At 43.6% G+C, this 19,612-nt stretch overlaps 1 protein-coding gene across 1 annotated transcript in view; it reads left to right on the top strand.

Annotated features, from left to right (window-relative positions):
• Window positions 1–416: 416 nt before the first annotated feature.
• The window catches only part of HAO2 (hydroxyacid oxidase 2), a 31,647-nt gene continuing 12,451 nt past the window's right edge, over window positions 417–19,612 (top strand). The window contains exons 1-5 of the mRNA XM_074975192.1: window positions 417–596; window positions 7,399–7,551; window positions 9,727–9,878; window positions 10,411–10,694; window positions 14,540–14,755. Coding sequence (XP_074831293.1) covers window positions 7,421–7,551; window positions 9,727–9,878; window positions 10,411–10,694; window positions 14,540–14,755 — 783 coding nt within the window. The 5' untranslated portion in view covers window positions 417–596; window positions 7,399–7,420. The remainder of the gene's footprint in view (window positions 597–7,398; window positions 7,552–9,726; window positions 9,879–10,410; window positions 10,695–14,539; window positions 14,756–19,612) is intronic.

Consider the following 19,612-nt stretch of genomic DNA (forward strand, 5'->3'; position numbering starts at 1 on the left):
AGGAACTTTCTTTCAGAACAAATGTAGACATACACAAAAGTACAAAGTTTGCTGGTGGGTTAAGCTTTAACCTCATAGTTGTTTATTCACCCCAGAAAATAAATAGTGGCCATTCTGTAGGTCGGTAATCAGGCCCCCCCCTAGCCATTTTGGTGCCCCATGCAGCCCGTCTCGCCCCAGACCTCCGCGGGGGGAAGCGCTGGCCACTTCCTGTGGGAAATGGAGTGACCCGGCTCCAGCCTGCTCCGCTCCCCTTGCTCCCAGGCTTGGGGGGCAGGGGGAACCGGCCCCCAGCAGTCGCCAGCGGCGCGGCTGGGAGCCAGAGGAGCGGAATAGGCTGGAGCCGGGTCGCTCCACGTCCCACCGCCGCCGAGTGCAGGGAGCCCAACCCTGCTGCAGTCCTCAGGGGCAGCGCGGGAGCGGGGACTGGGGCCAGGTGGAAGAGGCGGAGCAGGAGCTGGAGCAAATACGCAGCTGCATAGTTTCCTGGTGCCCTTCGCAGCTCTGTACTTTGCGTAAGGGTGGGGACGGACCTGTCTGTAATCCACTTTGAAGCCTGGGGTCTTACCTGGTGCTGCTTGCTTTTAAAGCCCAAAGTAAGTTGGTTTTTGCAAGTGATTGAGAGATGAGTGAGGGCTGTGTCTGGGTGACTATGGTTCCTGTTTCTCCTGCTGTGAAATAATTTGATTTCCTATTTGTCCTTGGTGACTTTGGCTTTCTTTGCACTAGGAAACTTAAGACCTAGATCTCTCCTCTGGTGTGGCTCCCCTTGTGTCTGCTGTCATGCAGCTGTGTAGACAGGGCTCACCTTCTCAGAGAAGATGACACAGTGACAAAAACACCCAAGTCCTGTCTGTGCTACTGGCTCCAATATTGCAACTATTACTGGAGTTGCTCTAGTGGAGAATTACAGGTCCCAGTCTTTTAGTGTAGAGTTAAACATGTCTGTCAGTGAGACAAGCCATATCTACTCTTGGAAGTTTGGTTGAGTGATTTTGTCTACATAATCAATCTGTTTCTCTATGTCTGGAGCGCACATTGTCATCATTTGGTTGACTTTCCAACCTGGTAGCTCACATCGTGGCTATCTGACATGCTGGTTCCAATAAGGGTTGCAACTCCTAATTAACTGATATAGAAGGATAGTAGAGAGAGCTGGAGCACTCTCCTGGGTATTTTCAGAAAAATTAAATTGTAAACAATGCATTTATTCATAGTCTGAAGCGCCTCCATTTTCATTTGCACTGTAAAAGGTCTATTTTAACTAGGTCTGCAAAACTATTAGTAACAAATCATTTATTTAACAAATTTTGCTTCTTTTTCTGTTTTGTGAATTGTGAGGAAACACCTCACACTTATCTCATATTTTGTCATTATTTTCCAAATCATTTCTGTGAATAATTCTTGGTATGTAGTTTATTCACAGTAGTTCATAGATTAATATAGAGCAAGGTCAGAAGGGACCACTGTGATCATCCAGACTGACCTGTATAACACAGGCCATAGAACTTCCCCAAAATAATTACTAGAGCAGTTTTTTTTAGACAAGCATCCAGTCTTAATGTAAAAATTGCTATTGATGGAGAATCCACCATGACCCTTGATAAATTGCTCCAATAGTTAAATTTGCACCTTATTTGCCGTCTGAATTTGCTAGCTTCAACCTCTAGCCACTGGATTGCGTTATATCTTTGTAAGGTTGAAGAGTGTGTTATCAAATATTTGTTCCCTATGTACGTACTTACATCTTCAAACTTTAGCAGTCATTATTTTCGTTTTCTTCCAGGTCGTTGATAAAAATATGAAATAGCATAGCAAGAATATAGCATAGCATAGCAAACAGAATAGCAAGAACTGATCCCTGTGGGACCGTACTAGAAACACACCCATTCAGTGATGATTACCTGTTTACAGTTACATTTTGAGACTTATCAGCCATTTTTAATTCATTTAATATGTGCTACATCAGTTTTAAATCATACAAGTTTTAATCAAAATGTCATGCAATACCAAGTCAACACCTTACAGAAATCTGTTACATCAACCCTATTACCTTTATCAACCAAACTTGTATAATCTTACCAAAATAGAGATATCAAGTTAGTTTCAAAGGATCTGTTTTCCATATAAACCCATGTTGACTGGCAAGTATTTGATATTCAATGTTCTGCTGCTTTGACTGCACACATATGTCATGCAGTGTTATTTCTGTTCCCTGACTGGATGAAATAATACTAAGAATCATATTTCCAGTGTGAACAGTTGCAACTACAATTTCAAAATTTTGTTTGTGTCATTATTCTCCTGTAGTTGCTCCAAATGTTATACATTTGCCTTCGCGCCTACTCATTTGCTACAATATTCACAGAAAGCAAACATCAAAGGGACCTGGATTCATTACAAAAGTCAACTGAATATTTCTGGAAAATATTTGGCGGATTTCACCCAGCTCTAATTCTAACTATGAATTGGAACATAGTTTTGCGCTGCATTTATTCTGGAATGGGTTTAGATGCAGGTTTCTGTATTTACTCCTTTCAGAATTTTCTAGGCCAAATTCAGAAATGTTCTAAGTGAGGGTTGCATATTGGTGAATAGAAAAAAGAAAAGGAGTACTTGTGGCACCTTAGAGACTAACCAGTTTATTTGAGCATGAGCTTTCGTGAGCTACAGCTCACTTCATCGGATGCATAGCATATTGTGGAAACTGCAGAAGACATTATATACACACAGAGACCATGAAACAAAACTTCCTCCCACCCCACTGTCCTGTTCGTAACAGCTTATCTAAAGTGATCATCAAGGAGGGCCATTTCCAGCACAAATCCAGGTTTTCTCACCCTTCCCCCCCCCCAGACACACATACAAACTCACTCTCCTGCTGGTAATAGCCCATCCCTCTTTGAAACCTCTCTTTATAATGCGCATGATAATCAAGGTGGGTCATTTCCAGCACTAATCCAGGTTTTCTCACCACCACCACCCCCCACCCACACACACAACCCCCTCCAAAAACCACACACACAAACTCACTCTCCTGCTGGCAATAGCTCATCTTACAATGTGCACAGCAATAATCCAAGTTTAACCAGAACGTCTTGGGGGGGGGGTTTGTAGGAAAAAAACAAGGGGAGATAGGCTACCTTGCATAATGACTTAGCCACTCCCAGTCTCTATTCAAGCCCAAATTAATAGTATCCAATTTGCAAATGAATTCCAATTCAGCAGTTTCTCGCTGGAGTCTGGATTTGAAGTTTTTTTGCTTTAAGATAGCGACCCTCATGTCTGTGATTGCGTGACCAGAGAGATTGAAGTGTTCTCCGACTGGTTTATGAATGTTATAATTCTTAACATCTGATTTGTGTCCATTTATTCTTTTACGTAGAGACTGTCCAGTTTGACCAATGTACATGGCAGAGGGGCATTGCTGGCACATGATGGCATATATCACATTGGTGGATGTGCAGGTGAATGAGCCTCTGATAGTGTGGCTGATGTTGTTAGGCCCTGTGATGGTGTTCCCTGAATAGATATGTGGGCACAGTTGGCAACGGGCTTTGTTGCAAGGATAGGTTCCTGGGTTAGTGGTTCTGTTGTGTGGTATGTGGTTGTTGGTGAGTATTCGCTTCAGGTTGGGGGGCTGTCTGTAGGCAAGGACTGGCCTTTCTCCCAAGATTTGTGAGAGTGTTGGGTCTCTCTTTTTTCTTTTTTCTTTTTTCTTTTTACGAATACAGACTAACACGGCTGTTACTCTGAAACCTGTCATATTGGTGAATGCGTGTAGGGCTGGTATCATTTATAGAAGGGTGGAGAGGGACACTGGAAAATGAACAAGCAGGAGGATGTAAGAGAAAGGGCTGCTTTAATTTGCACCTTCTAACAGGCTCTTGTTGGGTGCTTTTCACACTACAGCCTCACCCTTCCACCTCCAGTGTATGTTCACTTACACCACCTACTGGTAGCAACATGTAACACAACTATCTATTGTTCTCTCTGAACTTAGCCCTATTCTCTGTTGTTGATTGTTTTTTCTGACAGCTGAACCTTGGAGAAGACAACATGGAGATAGAGACTGAGACAGAGAGATCATAAAATATAGGCTTCATTCTGCTTTCTGGCCATATCAGTAATGCTTTTTTGTAACACTGGGGCAGAAGATGATTTGCAGGATTTGCTTGAGGCCAAGTTAAATAATCATTAACCTGGATAATCAGAACCTGGTAAAGCAGTAGCTTAGGTTAGACTATGTTCTGGTTTTAGCTATCTAAAAACGATCAAGGGGCAAATTCTGCCGTCATTTGTGATCCTTTCATTCCCAAGTGGCATCCATGGGGTTGTACAGGTATAAAGAAGACAGAATTAGGCCCACTTAACACTGTGGCCGACATCAAAGAAAGTGATTTGAGTTGCTTGTGAAGTATTTCCCCTTAGAGACATATGATTACGTAAAAAAAATCTAAGTTAAAAGAACAATAAGGTTGCAAAGTCAAGCACTCAAAAGTTAGGAAATGCCAGAATTAAGGTGGCCTATGCCATCTTAATTCAGCCCCCTGTGTGTAAGCATTATGATACAGTTTTTAATTATATGATCACATACTATTTTTTCCACTGCCTCATTCAGTGAACACAATGGGCAGTGCTCACTTAATGAGCAGCTATTCATTAAATTAATTTTATCTTTATCATTGAATGTGTGGGCCTATGCGTTATTTAATGAACACCAGTCATACATTGCTCTTAATACAGAATTATTATTTCCTCAGGGACTTTTCCATGATGCTCATCACTATGATATCAGTGCTTCACAAACATTAACACATTTATCTTCAGAACACCTCTAATATTGTTATTCCCATTTTACAGATGGGGAACTGAGGCACAGAGATATTATTGTCAAAAGCATCCACTTACTTTGAGCTCCAGTTTGAGATGCCTATGGCCTGATTTTTTCTAGAACTTATCATTTTATCGCACTGTTCAGACTATAGCTCTCACTGATTTCAGTTGCAGCTCTGAGTGCTCAGCACTTCTGCAAATCAAACCCCTTCTGTTTCAGTGTAAGCATCCAGAAAATGAAGAACACTCAATTAGTGGCCAACTGTAAAAATTTTGCTTTCATTGGATTCCACAGGAACTCTGTGGCAGGGGCAGGGATAGAATCTAATTCTCCAGAGCGGCATTCAACTGCTTTAACCATAAGACTGTCCTTTCTCTTTCTGCAATCCCCCGTTTCATTCACTCACACCTTCCAGATTCTGCAACAATGAGGGAGGGGTTTTACAGGCAACAGTGTTCTTCTTTACACAGCTCTGATTCATTCTCTGAGCATGGTCCATCCTGTGCGCTAAATGAGGCAGGAATCCTGTGGGGGAAAAAACTAGTATTTGATCATGTAATTAAAGAGTGTATCATAATGCATACACACAAAGGAGCCAAATTATGGTGGCACAGACAACTTTAACTGTGGCATTTCTTAACTTTTGAGTGAGTGATCTGCAGTCTTAATGGGATTTAAATGTATTTTTGTAAGTAATTTCCTAGTTTTTTTAAAAAAGCAAACTGAAAAAACCCCCAGAAATTCTATCATGTGGAACCATATTGATTCTCACATGGGTCATCTTCAGGTTTCAGAATTTTAAATCCACAGCACAGCCCTCTACCACTTGAACTAAAAGAATAACTGATAGCAGTAGTAGGTTGACATTCTCTATGTGGGCCAGCAACGAGGGGGCGGGGGATGAGGCATACATTTTGGGTTACACAGATATTTGCTGACAGAAAAGGAATGATGAGGCCCAGGAATCCTGGGTTCCATTCCAGGTTCTGAGGGGAGTGTTCTCTAGTGGTTAGAGACTTCTGTCCCTGTTCCCTGAAAACCAGGCCCCTTCTGCCCACCAATGCCTGCAGCCTGTCCTAGGACCAGCCCCAATTATCCATCCCCCATCTCCTCATCCCTGTCCAGAGCCTTGCCCCCACAGGCCCCACCCATCAGTCCTCTGGGTCTTCATTGCAGTGTCCCCTTCATCACCACCCCAGTTCCTCACTTTCTGCATTACAGTTAGCAAGTACCTCCTCTTCCCTGCTGAGGCTCCAATGGTGGATCAGTCTCCCAGCTCTCAGTTCCTGTGTCTGCTGCCTCAGCTGGCAAGGAGACAATTACAGGGAAAGTCCTTCAGGTCTGGGCTGGAGAATGCTCAGGGAAAACAAAATCCTCAGAAAGTTTAGCTGCTAAACTCTGTCTCTACTGAGATGTGCAAACTGAAATTTTCAGTCTCACAACTTGGACAAATTTAGGTGGATATTCACAGTGAAGACACAGGATGTACCTTACATCAAGGACGTGCACGTTATTCCAAGTCCCTGGACCAAAGGACAGAGGTACTAGACCTTCTCAATGAAACAGTTATTCATGAGCAAAACAATGTATTTTCCCTAAGTGTGTTCTCAGAAATGACTGAACTGCTTTTGCTGAAATTTAAAACAACAACAAAAATCAAACAAAAACTCAGCCTGAGGCAGACACAAAGTATGGAAATTTCAATCCAAACCATTAAAGTCTGACAAAGTTAAAAGCAGCTGAAAACAGGGTCTTATGAAAGAAGTGTCAGGCAACCTTAACCATTGGCAGCACTACCTGCATCTCTTATAATTATGCAGCTGGGAGGAAATAGCTGTGTGGCCAACAGCTAGACCTGCAGATGTGCACTATACAGCAATGCCCAGTGACAAGTGCCCAGTAAAAAATAATACGATAGGTGTAGCATGCACAGTATCTGCAAGGGGAATGTGGTACACAATAGATAACACATAGTACATATCACAGGCCAAATTCAGCCAGTAGTTCTACCCTACAACCTCACAGACTTCAGTGGTATTTCACAGAGTACAGAATTTTTCTCTTTATGCTTCAGTTTCTGAAAGGATGAATATTCCAGCTTATGCAGTGATCCTACTATGCAGGAAGGAGTCTTGTCAGTACTTTGGTTGGAGACAACCAAAAAAAATCCCTAGACTGCTGCAGGAAGCAGTGTGCGTGACTGAAATTTGTTTGGTGAATGGTGGCCAATACAAAATGAGATAGTGGCATCTGAGACCATTTCAGATCTTGAAAGCCATCCTCGCCTTTAAACTCTGAGGCATTCTCAATAGATAGATTAGGGAAAAGTGCCCTTCTCATTCCTGGAGGTCACTCCATCATGGCAGAGATGTGGCACACTAGTTGGTCACTGTGGAGAAGCTGGAGCTGTAATTCTTCTGCAGACAGAGGATTGTAGAGCTGTCAATCCAAGACCAGCACTAAATTAAATTGAAGTGGATAAAAGAGAGAATGCTGACAAAGGGAATGCTCAAGGACCTCATATCTACTCTGTGCTTGACATGTTATTCCTCTCTTCTCAGGTTCCAATAACCTTTCTCTGAAATGCCCATGATATGTTTGTCAGACTTTGAAGCTTATGCTAAGAAGCATCTGCCCAAGACCACTTGGGAATTTTTTGCAGCTGGAGCTGATGAGTGTTGCACCCGAGATGACAACCTCCTGGCATATAAAAGGTACAGAGAGCTCTTCTTTTGTGGGCAAAAATCTTTTAGGCTATGTTGGGATGCAAGTTCTTGGTGTTCTCAAGTGTCTAATACTCTCAACACCTATCCCTTATATAAATGGCCACAGCAAAATGCACCTGAGTTACTTACAATGTAGCCTCTGGTGTTACCCAGCAGATGAAGGTAGGTAGCATGGAGCACAGTGGACTTGAGGGTGGGAATGGGCAGCAAGGGAGTGAAAGCAAGTGGCATGTTGTGTAGGTGAGAGGGTAAAGGGTGTGAGTGGCCATAGAGTGTGGGGCATTGGGAGTATGAGGATGGAAAGTATGTAGCACAGGGGACTGAGACTTGGGGGCAAATTGCATGGATAGTGAGAATGGGCAGTGTTCAGGCTGATGATATGGGTATAGCAATCTGAAGGTTTTTGATGTAAGGGAAGAGAGATGGAATCCGACAGCAAGTAGCAAAAGTGCAGATGTGTATGCCATGGGATACATGGAAGGCAAATGACGGAGCAAGGATCATTTGAGTGGGTGGTTTTCATGTTCTGGGATGCTATTCAGACCAGTGAGGGGTGATATCACCACTTTCCCTGTAACTCTGAGTGCTTTAAATGCTCTGTTGCTGAAGCTCTCTGTCTGGGATGCTCACAGTTAGCAACAAGCATGCCCTCTGTCTGTTTGCTGTGCAACCCTGATACAGCAGTAGTTTGCCTTCTGCAGCAACACAGTCACTCCCTGGTTTCCACCAGCTTTGGTTGCACCTGGCAATTTGACCCCAGCATCCACCCCATCCCAAATTTTCCTGAAACCATGTGCTTTGCAACGTGCAGACCTTTCCTGGACCATTCAGAGGAATAAGATTTGTTTGTTCCTCTAAACAGACAAAACATACAGTGTATCACTTTAACTGGAGTTAATCACTTCAATGCACACACAGCACTGGGCTGGTTTGGTTTAAAAGTAAAACAAACGTATTGACCAAAGGAGATAGATTTTAAGTGATACCAAGTTGAAAGAATTAAGTTAGAAAGGGTTAAAAACAAACAAAAGTAAAAATACACTTTCTAGTTAACAAAACTGTGGTCTTGGTTCAAAGTAAGATTCTTACCAGACTTCCTTCAAGCATAGGTGCTGGAACTAGGGGTGCAGGGAGGTGCAGCAGCACCCCCTGGCTTGAAGTGTTTCCATTATATACAGGGTTTACAGTTTGGTTCAGTGGCTCACTATAAAAATTGTTCCAGGACCCCTTCCTTCCAGCAAGATGGCCGACCACCTCCTTTGGTCAGAATCTCCCAAAAAGTCTGAAGTGCTCAGTTCCTTTGTCGTCTTAGGTGAAAGTTCTTTGCCCCACTTTTTATATCTTCTTTTCCTTTGAAAGGGATTCAGCTGAAGGTTACCCCTCAAAATAAAGTTCATTAAAGCTATGAGGAAGGAGCTATGGAGTCTGGTGATGAAGGAAGTTCCATGCTGGGGTCTTCCCCCACTAGTGTTCGCTATAATGCAAATTGATCTGTTCCTTCCCCATCCAATGCAAATGAATGGCCATTAGACATGTGATAGCCAATTGATTCTGACAACACCTCACTGGAGGGTTGGCTTGTCCTTTGTCTGGGAGAAACCTGTTTACTCACTCCACAGATTTATCTGGTAAACACATTTTAATCTCACATTTCCTCCACATTTGTATAGTCCCTTGAGGTGTTTACTGTACATACACCGCACAAGGATATTAATGATCAGTGTGTTGTTACTAGTTTTCTATTGATATCTTACATGACACATATCAGCTATGGTTTATTATCTTAATGAATTGGGGTACACTGAATTGGTGACACCAGTGGAAACTGTCTACCATATATCAGGGTGCTTCTTGCCCTCTGGCATTGGGGTGCTCTTAGGTTACAGTGGTACAGAGAATGATGGCAGATGGTTCAAGAGCAGATGGTATGGGGTTTACAGGTAGGTGGCAATGACTGTGAGGAGAGTCATGTTGGGGGTGAAAGTAAGTACCAACGAGGGGGTGGAGTTCTCAACAGGCAGTGGCCCCTGGCTTTTCCTGATTGGGTCAGACTACTGTGTGATAACATGTAAATGAAGATCCATTGATCAGGGAAGATCGCAAGCATTAAAACCACTGGGCTGCTACCTTATTGACTGGCATGTCATCTTTGTCTTCTTGCAGAATCCGCTTCCGGCCACGCGTGTTGCGGGATATGTCTGTGATAGACACTAGGACTATTCTTCTAGGGACTGAAATCAGCTTCCCTGTAGGGATTGCTCCCACCGGTTTCCACCGGCTGGCTTGCTCCGATGGAGAGAAGAGCACAGCAAGAGGTACCCTGTGATTTCGTTCTGTAAAACAAAAGAGGACATATTAAAAACCTGTTAGAAACTGTGAGCAACTCTGATGGCATTTTAATGTGTGGCCAACCCCCTGAAAAGCCAATCTGTAAGAATGACACTGAAGTGCCATGTTTCAGAGCCAGATTCTTTTCCTGACCTACTCCTCTCTCCCTTGTGATGCTCTGGAGGCACAAAGCAGCTGGAAAACCACATACTGTCACAGTGCTGCAGCACTGTAGTTATCCCCAGCTACCAGAACAGCCTCTTGGGGGCTGCTGTAACTTAAAGAAGCCCTGAAGCTATTCCTACTTGTGCCAGGGACCAGACTGGCCCCCTTTTGGCCCCAGGATCGGAGGGGGGTGACATACAGCATTCAGCCTGTACAGTCCGTACATACTTTATAAAATATGGATGAAAGATCTTGTATTGGGGGTTGTTAGCTGGCATTACCATTGTACCCAGGCAGAATTGGTGAGGAAGCTTCAGCAGCTTGTACTGAGGCTTTTTTAAATATCTCCTACAGCGGCTGAAGCCATGAACACCTGTTACATCACCAGCACATACTCCACCTGCACGGTGGAGGAGATTGCTGCAGCCGCACCCAGTGGCTTCCGATGGTTCCAGCTATACATTCATCGCAACAGGGCACTCTCAGAGGGACTGGTCCGACGTGCAGAGGCCGCGGGTTTTCAAGGCCTGGTGCTCACCGCCGATCTTCCCTACGTTGGGAAGAGACGAGACGACATCCGCAACAACTTCCAGCTCCCACCGCACATGACAGTGAAGAACTTTGAAGGAGTTTTTGAGGTTTGGGAAATGATTTGTGTGTGTGTGAGAGAGAGAGAGCGAGCAGATGGGAGCCTCACTGGCCAGAGGCAACCCCTGCCTGCCGATAGTGGGGGAGGAGGCAGAGTGAGGGCAGCCGGCTTCAGCAGTGTTACTGAGCATGCTCAGTCCATGTGAGCATGCTCAGTACAAGCCAAGCAACATATCTGGGGGGATGGGAGGGCTTGTGAATACATATGTCTCCCTCACACACACACACACAAAATATCACCTTTGCCACTGGACTACAAAAATAGTTCTTAGCCTTTTTGGATACATGTTACCATTTGCCAAACTCAGGCCTGGTCTATGCTTAAAAGAGTTACTGTTATAAATACTTCAGTGAGGGGATGTGATGATGTTACTAGTGTGAATGCAGTTATACCAGTATAATGGTGACTCGTACTAGTGTAGTTATTCCCCTTTTCATATGGGAATAGCTTTATTGGTAGATGCACCTTTATACCAATATAACCGCACCCATGCTGGTGGCAGTGGTGAGTGGGCATGCCACACTGCTTTAGTTATATTAGTATAGTTAAAGTGGTACAGTTTTTGTGTATAGACAAGCCCTAAGACCTCAGCTGTACTAGCCAGTGCTCACCGCCTTTCATTCATCTGTGCCTGCTCTAAATTCTGATGGAGCTTGGGTTCCTCTAAAGCCTGGCCTCACTCTCAGAGCTCCGCTGATGGTTACAGCAGTCACAACTGAATGGGAGGTGAGCTCTAAATCCATCTAATGCCCCTGAAGTCACTTTGTTCAACAGCTCAGGTGCCTTTGCAGGAAAAGATTGACAACTGTTCGGCACAAAGTCCCCTGGTCAGACATTTTCCTTTCAAATGGTTGGATGACAATCTGTTTTGATTTGACCAAATGTTTAAAATCATACTCTGTACATGCACAAGAATATTTTAATAGTGCTCTCCCTATTTTCTATTGCAGATCTAACAAAATTATGTGTGTGGAGATTTCACTAAAATGTTTTGAAACACCGGGCCAGGTTATCGGCTGCTGTAAATCTGTGCCACTCCATTGGTTTTAATTGAGCTACACTGATTTACAACAGATAAGAATCTGGTCTCCCTTTTCTAATTCAGGGTGCTCATGTATATTGACTGAGGCAGGGTTTCAAAGCATAGGCACCGACTTACAAGTTGCCAGGGGGTGCTCGACCCCTGTTCCGCCACAGGCCCCACCCCCACTCCACCCTTCACCTAGGCCCCCACCCCCACCTCACCTCTTCCAGATGATCTGGGGTGGGTGGGAGGCGCTAGGAGGGAGGGGGAGGAGCTGCTCGGCAGGGCCGCTGGCAGGCAGGAGGTGCTGGGGTGGAGGAGGAGGCACTGACCCCCGGGGCTATCAGTAGGTGCTGAGCACCCACTATTTTTTTCCATGGGTGCGCCAGCCCCGGAGCACCTTCAGAATCGGCGCCTATGCTTCAAAGTAGCTTGGCTTAATTCCATTCACTTTTTCAGGCTCTGCATCAGCAAGCAGTCATGGGATAAGGGGGGGAAGGTTCTCTCATGGACTGGTAACTGGTTAAAAGATAGGAAACAAAGGGTAGGAATAATGGTCAGTTTTCAGAATGGAGAGAGGTAAATAGTGGTGTCCCCCAGGGGTCTGTACTGGGCCCAGTCCTATTTAACATATTCATAAACAATCTGGAAATAGGGGTAAACAGTGAGTGGCAAAATTTGCAGATGATACAAAAGTACTCAAGATAGTTAAGTCCCAGGCAGACTGCAAAGAGCTACAAAAGGATCTCTCAAAACTAGGTGACTGGGCAACAAAATGGCAGATGAAATTCAATTCTGATAAATGCAAAGTAATGCACACTGGAAAACATAATCCTAACTATACATATAAAATGATGGGGTCTAAATTAGCTGTTACCATTCAAGAAAGAGATCTTGAAGTCATTGTGAATAGTTCTCTGAAAACATCCGCTCAATGTGCAGCGGCAGGCAAAAAGGCGAACAGAATGTTGGGAATCATTAAGAAAGGGATAGATAATAAGACAGAAAATATCATATTGCCTCTATATAAATCCATGGTACGCCCACATCTTGAATATTGTGTGCAGATGTCACCTCATCTCAAAGAAGATATATTGAAAGGGGGAAAGGTTCAGAAAAGGTCAACAAAAATGATTAGAGGTATGGAGCATATGCCATATGAGGAGAGATTAACAAGACTGGGACTTTTCAGCTTGGAAAAAAGATGACTAAGGGGGATATGATAGAGATCTATAAAATCATGACTGGTGTAGAGAAAGTAAATAAGAAAGTGTTATTTACTCCTTCTCATAATACTAGAACAAGGGGTCATCAAATGAAATTAATAGGCAGCAGATTTAAAACAAACAAAAGGAAGTATTTTTTCACACAACACACAGTCAACCTGTGGCACTCCTTGCCAGAGTATGTTGTGAAGGCCAAGACTATATCAGGGTTCAAAAAAGAATTAGATAAATTCATGGAGGATAGGTCCATCAATGCTATTAGCCAGGATGGGCAGGGATGGTGTCCCTAGCATCTGTTTGCCAGAAGCTGGGAATGGGCGACAGGGGATGGATCACTTGATGATTACCTGTTCTGTTCATTTCCCCTGAAGCACCTGGCACTGGCCACTGTCGTAAGACAGGATACTGGGCTAGATGGACCTTTGATCTGACCCAGTATGGCTGTTCTTATGTTAAGCCAGGATTCAAAATAGTGCCTCATTGAAAGCACAATGTGAGAACTGAGTGAGGCATGATTCTGCAGGAGTCCTTGCCTCCTTCAGTGTGCATCTAGAATGGGATAGCGCAATCTATGGTGGGCTAGCCACATCCAAGTTCTTTCTTTTCCCCCCTATTGTTTCATTTTTAACAAACTAGTAATTCCATCAAGAAAATGGCACTAAAAGCACTCATAAATCAGGAAATGCCAAAGTGACAGTTGGTTATGTGAATGTATTGTGATACCATCTTCGTTTACATGCTGCTCTTTCTGCGGGTCTGAGTGGCACACACTGAATAAGGCAAGGTACAGAATGAGTGAGGAATGTTCTGTGGATCTGGGCCTGGTTTGTGGCCCAGTTGTTTCTGTACTTACCACAGCGTAATTCCTGAGTATGCATTACAGTCCATGCACTTACTCTCAGTCTAAACCAGTGTAACTGAGAGTACCTTTAAGGTTAATGGCAGGATGGATGATATGTAGCAAATAGGCAAGTTGCATAAATCAGAGCTGTATGGCTATGGGTACCCTTCCCTTTTGTATCTGCTGCTTTCTCATCTTGTTTTAAAATAGAGTGAATGGAAAGGAGACCTGCCTTGGCCTCCATCACACCAGACAGTTTATGTTGCTATCTAAAGAAGCCTGGGAATTGGTCCTGCTTCGAGCAGGGGGTTGGACTAGATGACCTTCTGGGGTCCCTTCCAACCCTGATATTCTATGATTCTATGATAAGCCCAATGATCTTATTTGCAGGAAAAAAAAACCATTTTGACAACTGCTGTATTAAGGGCATATCCCCTCCTGTTTCTGCTCTGCAATGTCCTCGTTTGCGCTCCTGCCTTCCAATACCTTGGCTTTGACATCTCAGCCTACATCCCTCGGAGACTCTTCTTTCCATATCCATTCCCCATAATAATTGTTGTCCTCCAGAGACATACCCTTTACAAAGCCAGTTGATGGAACTGTTATGAAGTCTATTAATGTCTTCTGTGGTAGGGAAAGAGTTCGAGGGATTTTATTTTATTTTTATTTATATTATAATATATTATATTATATTTATTTATTATAAACCTGTAATGTGATTTCCTTCTACTCCATGGCTTCAGGAAGAGAGTTGTTCTGAGTATGGCCTCCCGCCTAACTCCATAGACCCTTCTATAAACTGGAATGACATCTATTGGCTGCAGAGCCTGACTCGCTTGCCTATCATTGTCAAGGGAATTTTGACGAAGGAAGATGCAGATCTGGCAACGAGACATGGAGTTCAGGGGATTATTGTCTCCAACCATGGTGGAAGGCAGCTGGATGGAGGACCTGCCACTGTAAGTGAAAAGCTGTAATCTGTTGTCATAGGCATGCACGTGTGTCCTGACATAGGTAACTGTGTGTTTACATTCATATACATAGCTGTGGTATACCTGCACACACATTTGCGTGCCTGTGTGTACTGTAGCAAAGATGAAGTAAAGAGCAGAAAATATAGAGATGAGGGTACAATACAGTCTCAGCACCTAATTCTGCTGAGACAGAGACCGATTGAATTTAGTGGGAACTGCCTGCAAATATTTGCAGCATTAGATTTTAATGGAATGGAAATTTATAGTCCCTTAAACCCCAGAGTAAAGATAATTTATGTAGCAAAAATCTCCCTGATATCCAGCTCTGCAAATTAATCACTGGGTGTTTGAATGTTTGCATCCACCCATGTTTCTTCCCATCTTTTTTCTGTTTCTTTTATTCATGTTATTTTTGCATATTGTCACATCTGTGTTTTATTGTGACCTATTCACTTTACTATTTTTACTGACTTTTCTGTCATTTGCTTTACAAAATACGACACAATAATCTAGGGAATTCCATGAAAACACTACTTTGATGCAATGACAAGGATGAGGCTGGTCCCAAGATCCCTACACTCCAGGCTCCCCAGTTCCCATTACCCAGCATGTCCAGCGCTCTGCTGCCATCCCGCTGCCTGGAGACATTGGGCTGCCCCCACTGCCATGTGCTCCTCAGGAGCTCTCACCAGATAGCATCTGCCTGGCTGAGAACCAACTTAGCCTCTTCCGGGGCAGCCTGAGCACCCCTAGCTTTGCGGCTGTGTGCTGCAGAGACTGAACGCAGGAGATGGGGGAACTGGTGAGAGGAGGGTTCTGCTAGGAGAACGGGGGTCTGGGTATGGGAGATGGGGACTCTGCTACAGGGAGACAGGCCAGAAAGGGGGAGTTGCCCTGGATAGAGAGCAGGGTCTGGGTAGGAAGAAGGGAGGGAGGTGATAGCACTGCTTGGGGGCTGCTGGGGAAGCAGGGAAATTCTGATGCCAACCCAAGGCTGGGTGCTCTGCTGGGGAGATGGGGGCTAGGAATGGGGCTGTCCCAGAGCCTGGCTCTGGCTGCTCTTTGAAGGGCCAGGTGATGGATTCCCCTTGTCCAGCAGCCCTGGCCTCCCCAACACACTGTGGGGCTGAGAAGCTGTTCCCAACTAAGGACCCCACACCCAGAGTCGAACCCATGGGATCCATGCACTCCTTCTCCACAGGCCCCTGCCCCTCTGCCCTAGCAACTGAGCCCCCTCCCCTGAGCGTGGAGCATGTGGGGACTCTTCCGAATTCAGCACCGTCTGGGTCCCCTCTGTTCCAAGAGGGCACCCATAGGACATGAATATCCAAAGGGCATACAGCCAAAAGAAACAAAGATATGAGAACCTCTGTTCTACTATATTTCCAACCACTGCTATGGCTCCAGGCCTTAGTGCAAGGTCTGTCACGCCTTCTGCTGCCCCAATGAACCAGCAGATATCAAACTTAGAAAACTTCAGGCTGAAACTTTGACAAAATTATAAGCAACTGAAAAGATTACTCTAGCAAATGTAACTGTAACTATTATAATTACAATACATAAGGAGACCAGAGAAGGGAAACTGAGAGATCAACAGACAAGTGCCTTCTAAAGATAAGGTTGAGACAGTAGCCAAGGTGATTGGGGGGAAAAAAACCATGCCAATTTTTGCCCAAATTTCTTCAACCCCCTCTTATTGGCCCTCCCTCCAGAATTTCTATGGATAGAAATTCCATGCTTGAATAATGAGTATAGAAGTAGGAATAGACTACCAACCACCCAACCAGGATGGTGATGGTGATCGTGAAATGCTCAAGGAGATTAGAGAGGCTACAGAAACAGAAAACCCAATAATAATGGGGGATTTCAACTCTCCCCCTGTTGACTGGGTACATGTCACCTCAGAATGAGATGCAGAGATAAAATTTCTAGATACAGTTAATAACTGCTTCTTGGAACAGCTAGTCCTGGAACTCACAAGGGGAGAGGCAATTCTTGATTTATTCCTGAGTGGTGCATAGGATCTGGTCCGAGATGTGAATATAGCTGAACCACTGGTAACAGCAACCATAATGTGGTTAACTTTAACATCTTCATAGGGAGAAAAATACCAAAGAAACCCACCCCAGTAGCATTTAACTTCAAAAAGGGGAACTACAAAAAAAGGAGGAAGTTAGTTAAATGGAAATTAAAAGGAACAGTCACAAGTGTGAAATAACTGCAAGCTGCATGGATACTTTTTAAAAACACCAAAATAGAGGCTCACACTATATGTATACCCCAAATTAAAAGAAACAGCAAGAGGACCAAAAAATGCCACCCATGGCTAAACAACAGAGTAAAAGAGGAGTCTAGCGAGAATAAGACATCCATTAAGAATTGGAAGTGAAATCTTACTGAGGAAAATAGAAAGGAACATAAACTCTGGCACGTCAAGTGTAAAAGTACAATTAGGCAGGCCAAAAAAGAATTTGAAGAGCTCTTTGCAAAAGACACAAAAACTAACAGCAACAACATTTTAAGTTCATCAGAAGCAGGAAGACTATCAAACAATCAGTGGAGTCAGTGGACAATGGATGTGCTAAAGGACCACTCAAGATAGACAAGGCTGTTGCAGAGAAGCTAATTGAATTATTTGCATCAATCTTCACTGCAGAGGATATGGGGGAGATTCCCATATCCAAACCATTCTTTTTAGGTGACAAATCTGAGGAACTGTCCCTGGCTAAGATGTTAATAGAGGAGATTTTGGAGCAAAATTGATAAATTAAAAAGTAATAAGTTATCAGGACCAGATGGTATTCACCCAAGAGTTCTGAAAGAACTGAAATAAGAAATTGCAGAACTACTAACTCTGGTATGCAACCTAGCACTTAAATCAGCTTCTGTACCAGATGACTGGAGTATATCAAATGCAATGCCAATCTTTTAAAAAGTCTCCAGAGGTGATCCTGGCAATTACAGGCCGGTAAGCTTAATTTCAGCACAGGCAGATTAGTTGAAACTATAGTGAAGAACAGAATTATCAGACAGATAGATAAGCACAATATGTTGGGGAAGAGTCAACACGGCTTTTGTAAAGGGAAATCATGCCTCCCCAATCTATTAGAATTCTTTGAAGGGGTCAACAAGCATGTGGATTAGGCTGATCTAGTGGATATAGAGTAGTTACACTTTCAGAAAGCCTTTGACATGCTCCCTCACCAAAGGCTCCTCAGCAAAGTAAGCAGTCATGGGTCCTCTCAACTGGTTAAAAGATAGAAACAATAGGTGGGAACAAATGGTCAGATTTCACAGTGGAGAGAGGTAAATAAAAGTGTCCCATTCCCCCCACCCCAACCCCAAGGATCTGTCCTGAAAACAGTGCTGTTCAACTTATTCATAAACAATCTGGAAAAATGGGTAAACAGTTTGGCAAAGTTTGCAGAGGATACAATCTTACTCAAGATAGTTAAGTCCAAAGCTGACTATGAAGAGTTACAAAGGGATTTCACAAAACTGGGTGACAGGGCAACAAAATGGCAAATGAATTTCAAGGTTGATAAATGCAAAGTAATGAAAGCTGGAAAACAGAATCCGAACTATACATACAAAATGATGTGGTCTAAATTACCCGTACTACTCAAGAAAGAGATCTTGGAGTCATCATGGATAGTTCTCGGAAATCATCTGTTCAGTGTGCCGTGGAGTCAAATAAGCTAACAGAATGTTGGAACCATGAGGAAAAATATAGACATTAAGACAGAAAATATCATAATACCACACTATATGAATCCACACCTTGAGCACTGCCTGCAGTTCTTGTTGCCCTATCTCAAAAAATATATTAGAATTCGGAAAGATGCAGAGAAGGGCAATAAAAATTATGAGGGGCATGGAACAGCTTCCATACAAGGAGAGATTTAAAAGGCTGGGACTCTTCATCTTAGAAAAGAGACAATTATGGAGAGATATGATAGAAGTCTATAAAATGATACCTGGTGGGGAGAAAGTGAATAAGGAACTATTATTTACTCCTTCACATAACACAAGAACCAGAGGTCATCCAATGAAATTAATAGGTAGCAGGTTTAAAACAAACATAAGGTAATACTTCTGCACAGTCAGTCTTTGGAATTTATTGCCATGAGATGTTGTGAGAGCCAAAAGTATAACTGTATTAAAAAAGCATGAGATAAGTTCGTGGAGGCTAGGTCCACCAATAGTTATTACCCAACACGTTCAGAGTCTGCAACCCCATGCTCTGGGTGTCCCTGGACCTCTGACTGCCAGAAGCTGGGAGTGGATGTAGGGAATGGATCTCTCTATAATTGCCCTGTTCTGTTCATTCCCTCAGGAGCATCTGGCACCGGCCACTGCTGGAAGGCAGGATACTGGGCTAGATGGACCATTGGTCAGACACAGTATGGCCATTCTTGTATTCAGAATGCTGCTGCCAAAATTGTCTTCCTCTGATCATGTTATTCCCCTGTCTGAATCCCGCCGTTGGCTTCCCTTTATCTTTCACAAAACTTCATCCTTCAGAAATTCATTTTCAAGGCACCTCACAACTCCACTCTGCTTATTTCTCTGCTCTCATGTCTTTCAAGCCATATTCCCTTCACTCTGTACAAGCATCCACCTTGCGTCTTCCCTTTGTATCCTTCTCTCCCTCCTGTTTCCATGCTGTCTTTCATGCCAGAACCAGTCCCTTCTAGTCTTGTGGAGCAAATGACCATCATTGAAATCCCTACTTGAAATTAATTTCCCCAGAGTCTTTCAGGGGTACAAATCCTCAACAACATCAAAAGGGAAAAGGGAAGAATTTAAAACAAACTAAAGATCTTCAACATCTTTGTTCTG

This window comes from Natator depressus, chromosome 1 (genome assembly GCF_965152275.1).
Source record: "Natator depressus isolate rNatDep1 chromosome 1, rNatDep2.hap1, whole genome shotgun sequence".
Classification (NCBI taxonomy): domain Eukaryota; kingdom Metazoa; phylum Chordata; order Testudines; family Cheloniidae; genus Natator; species Natator depressus.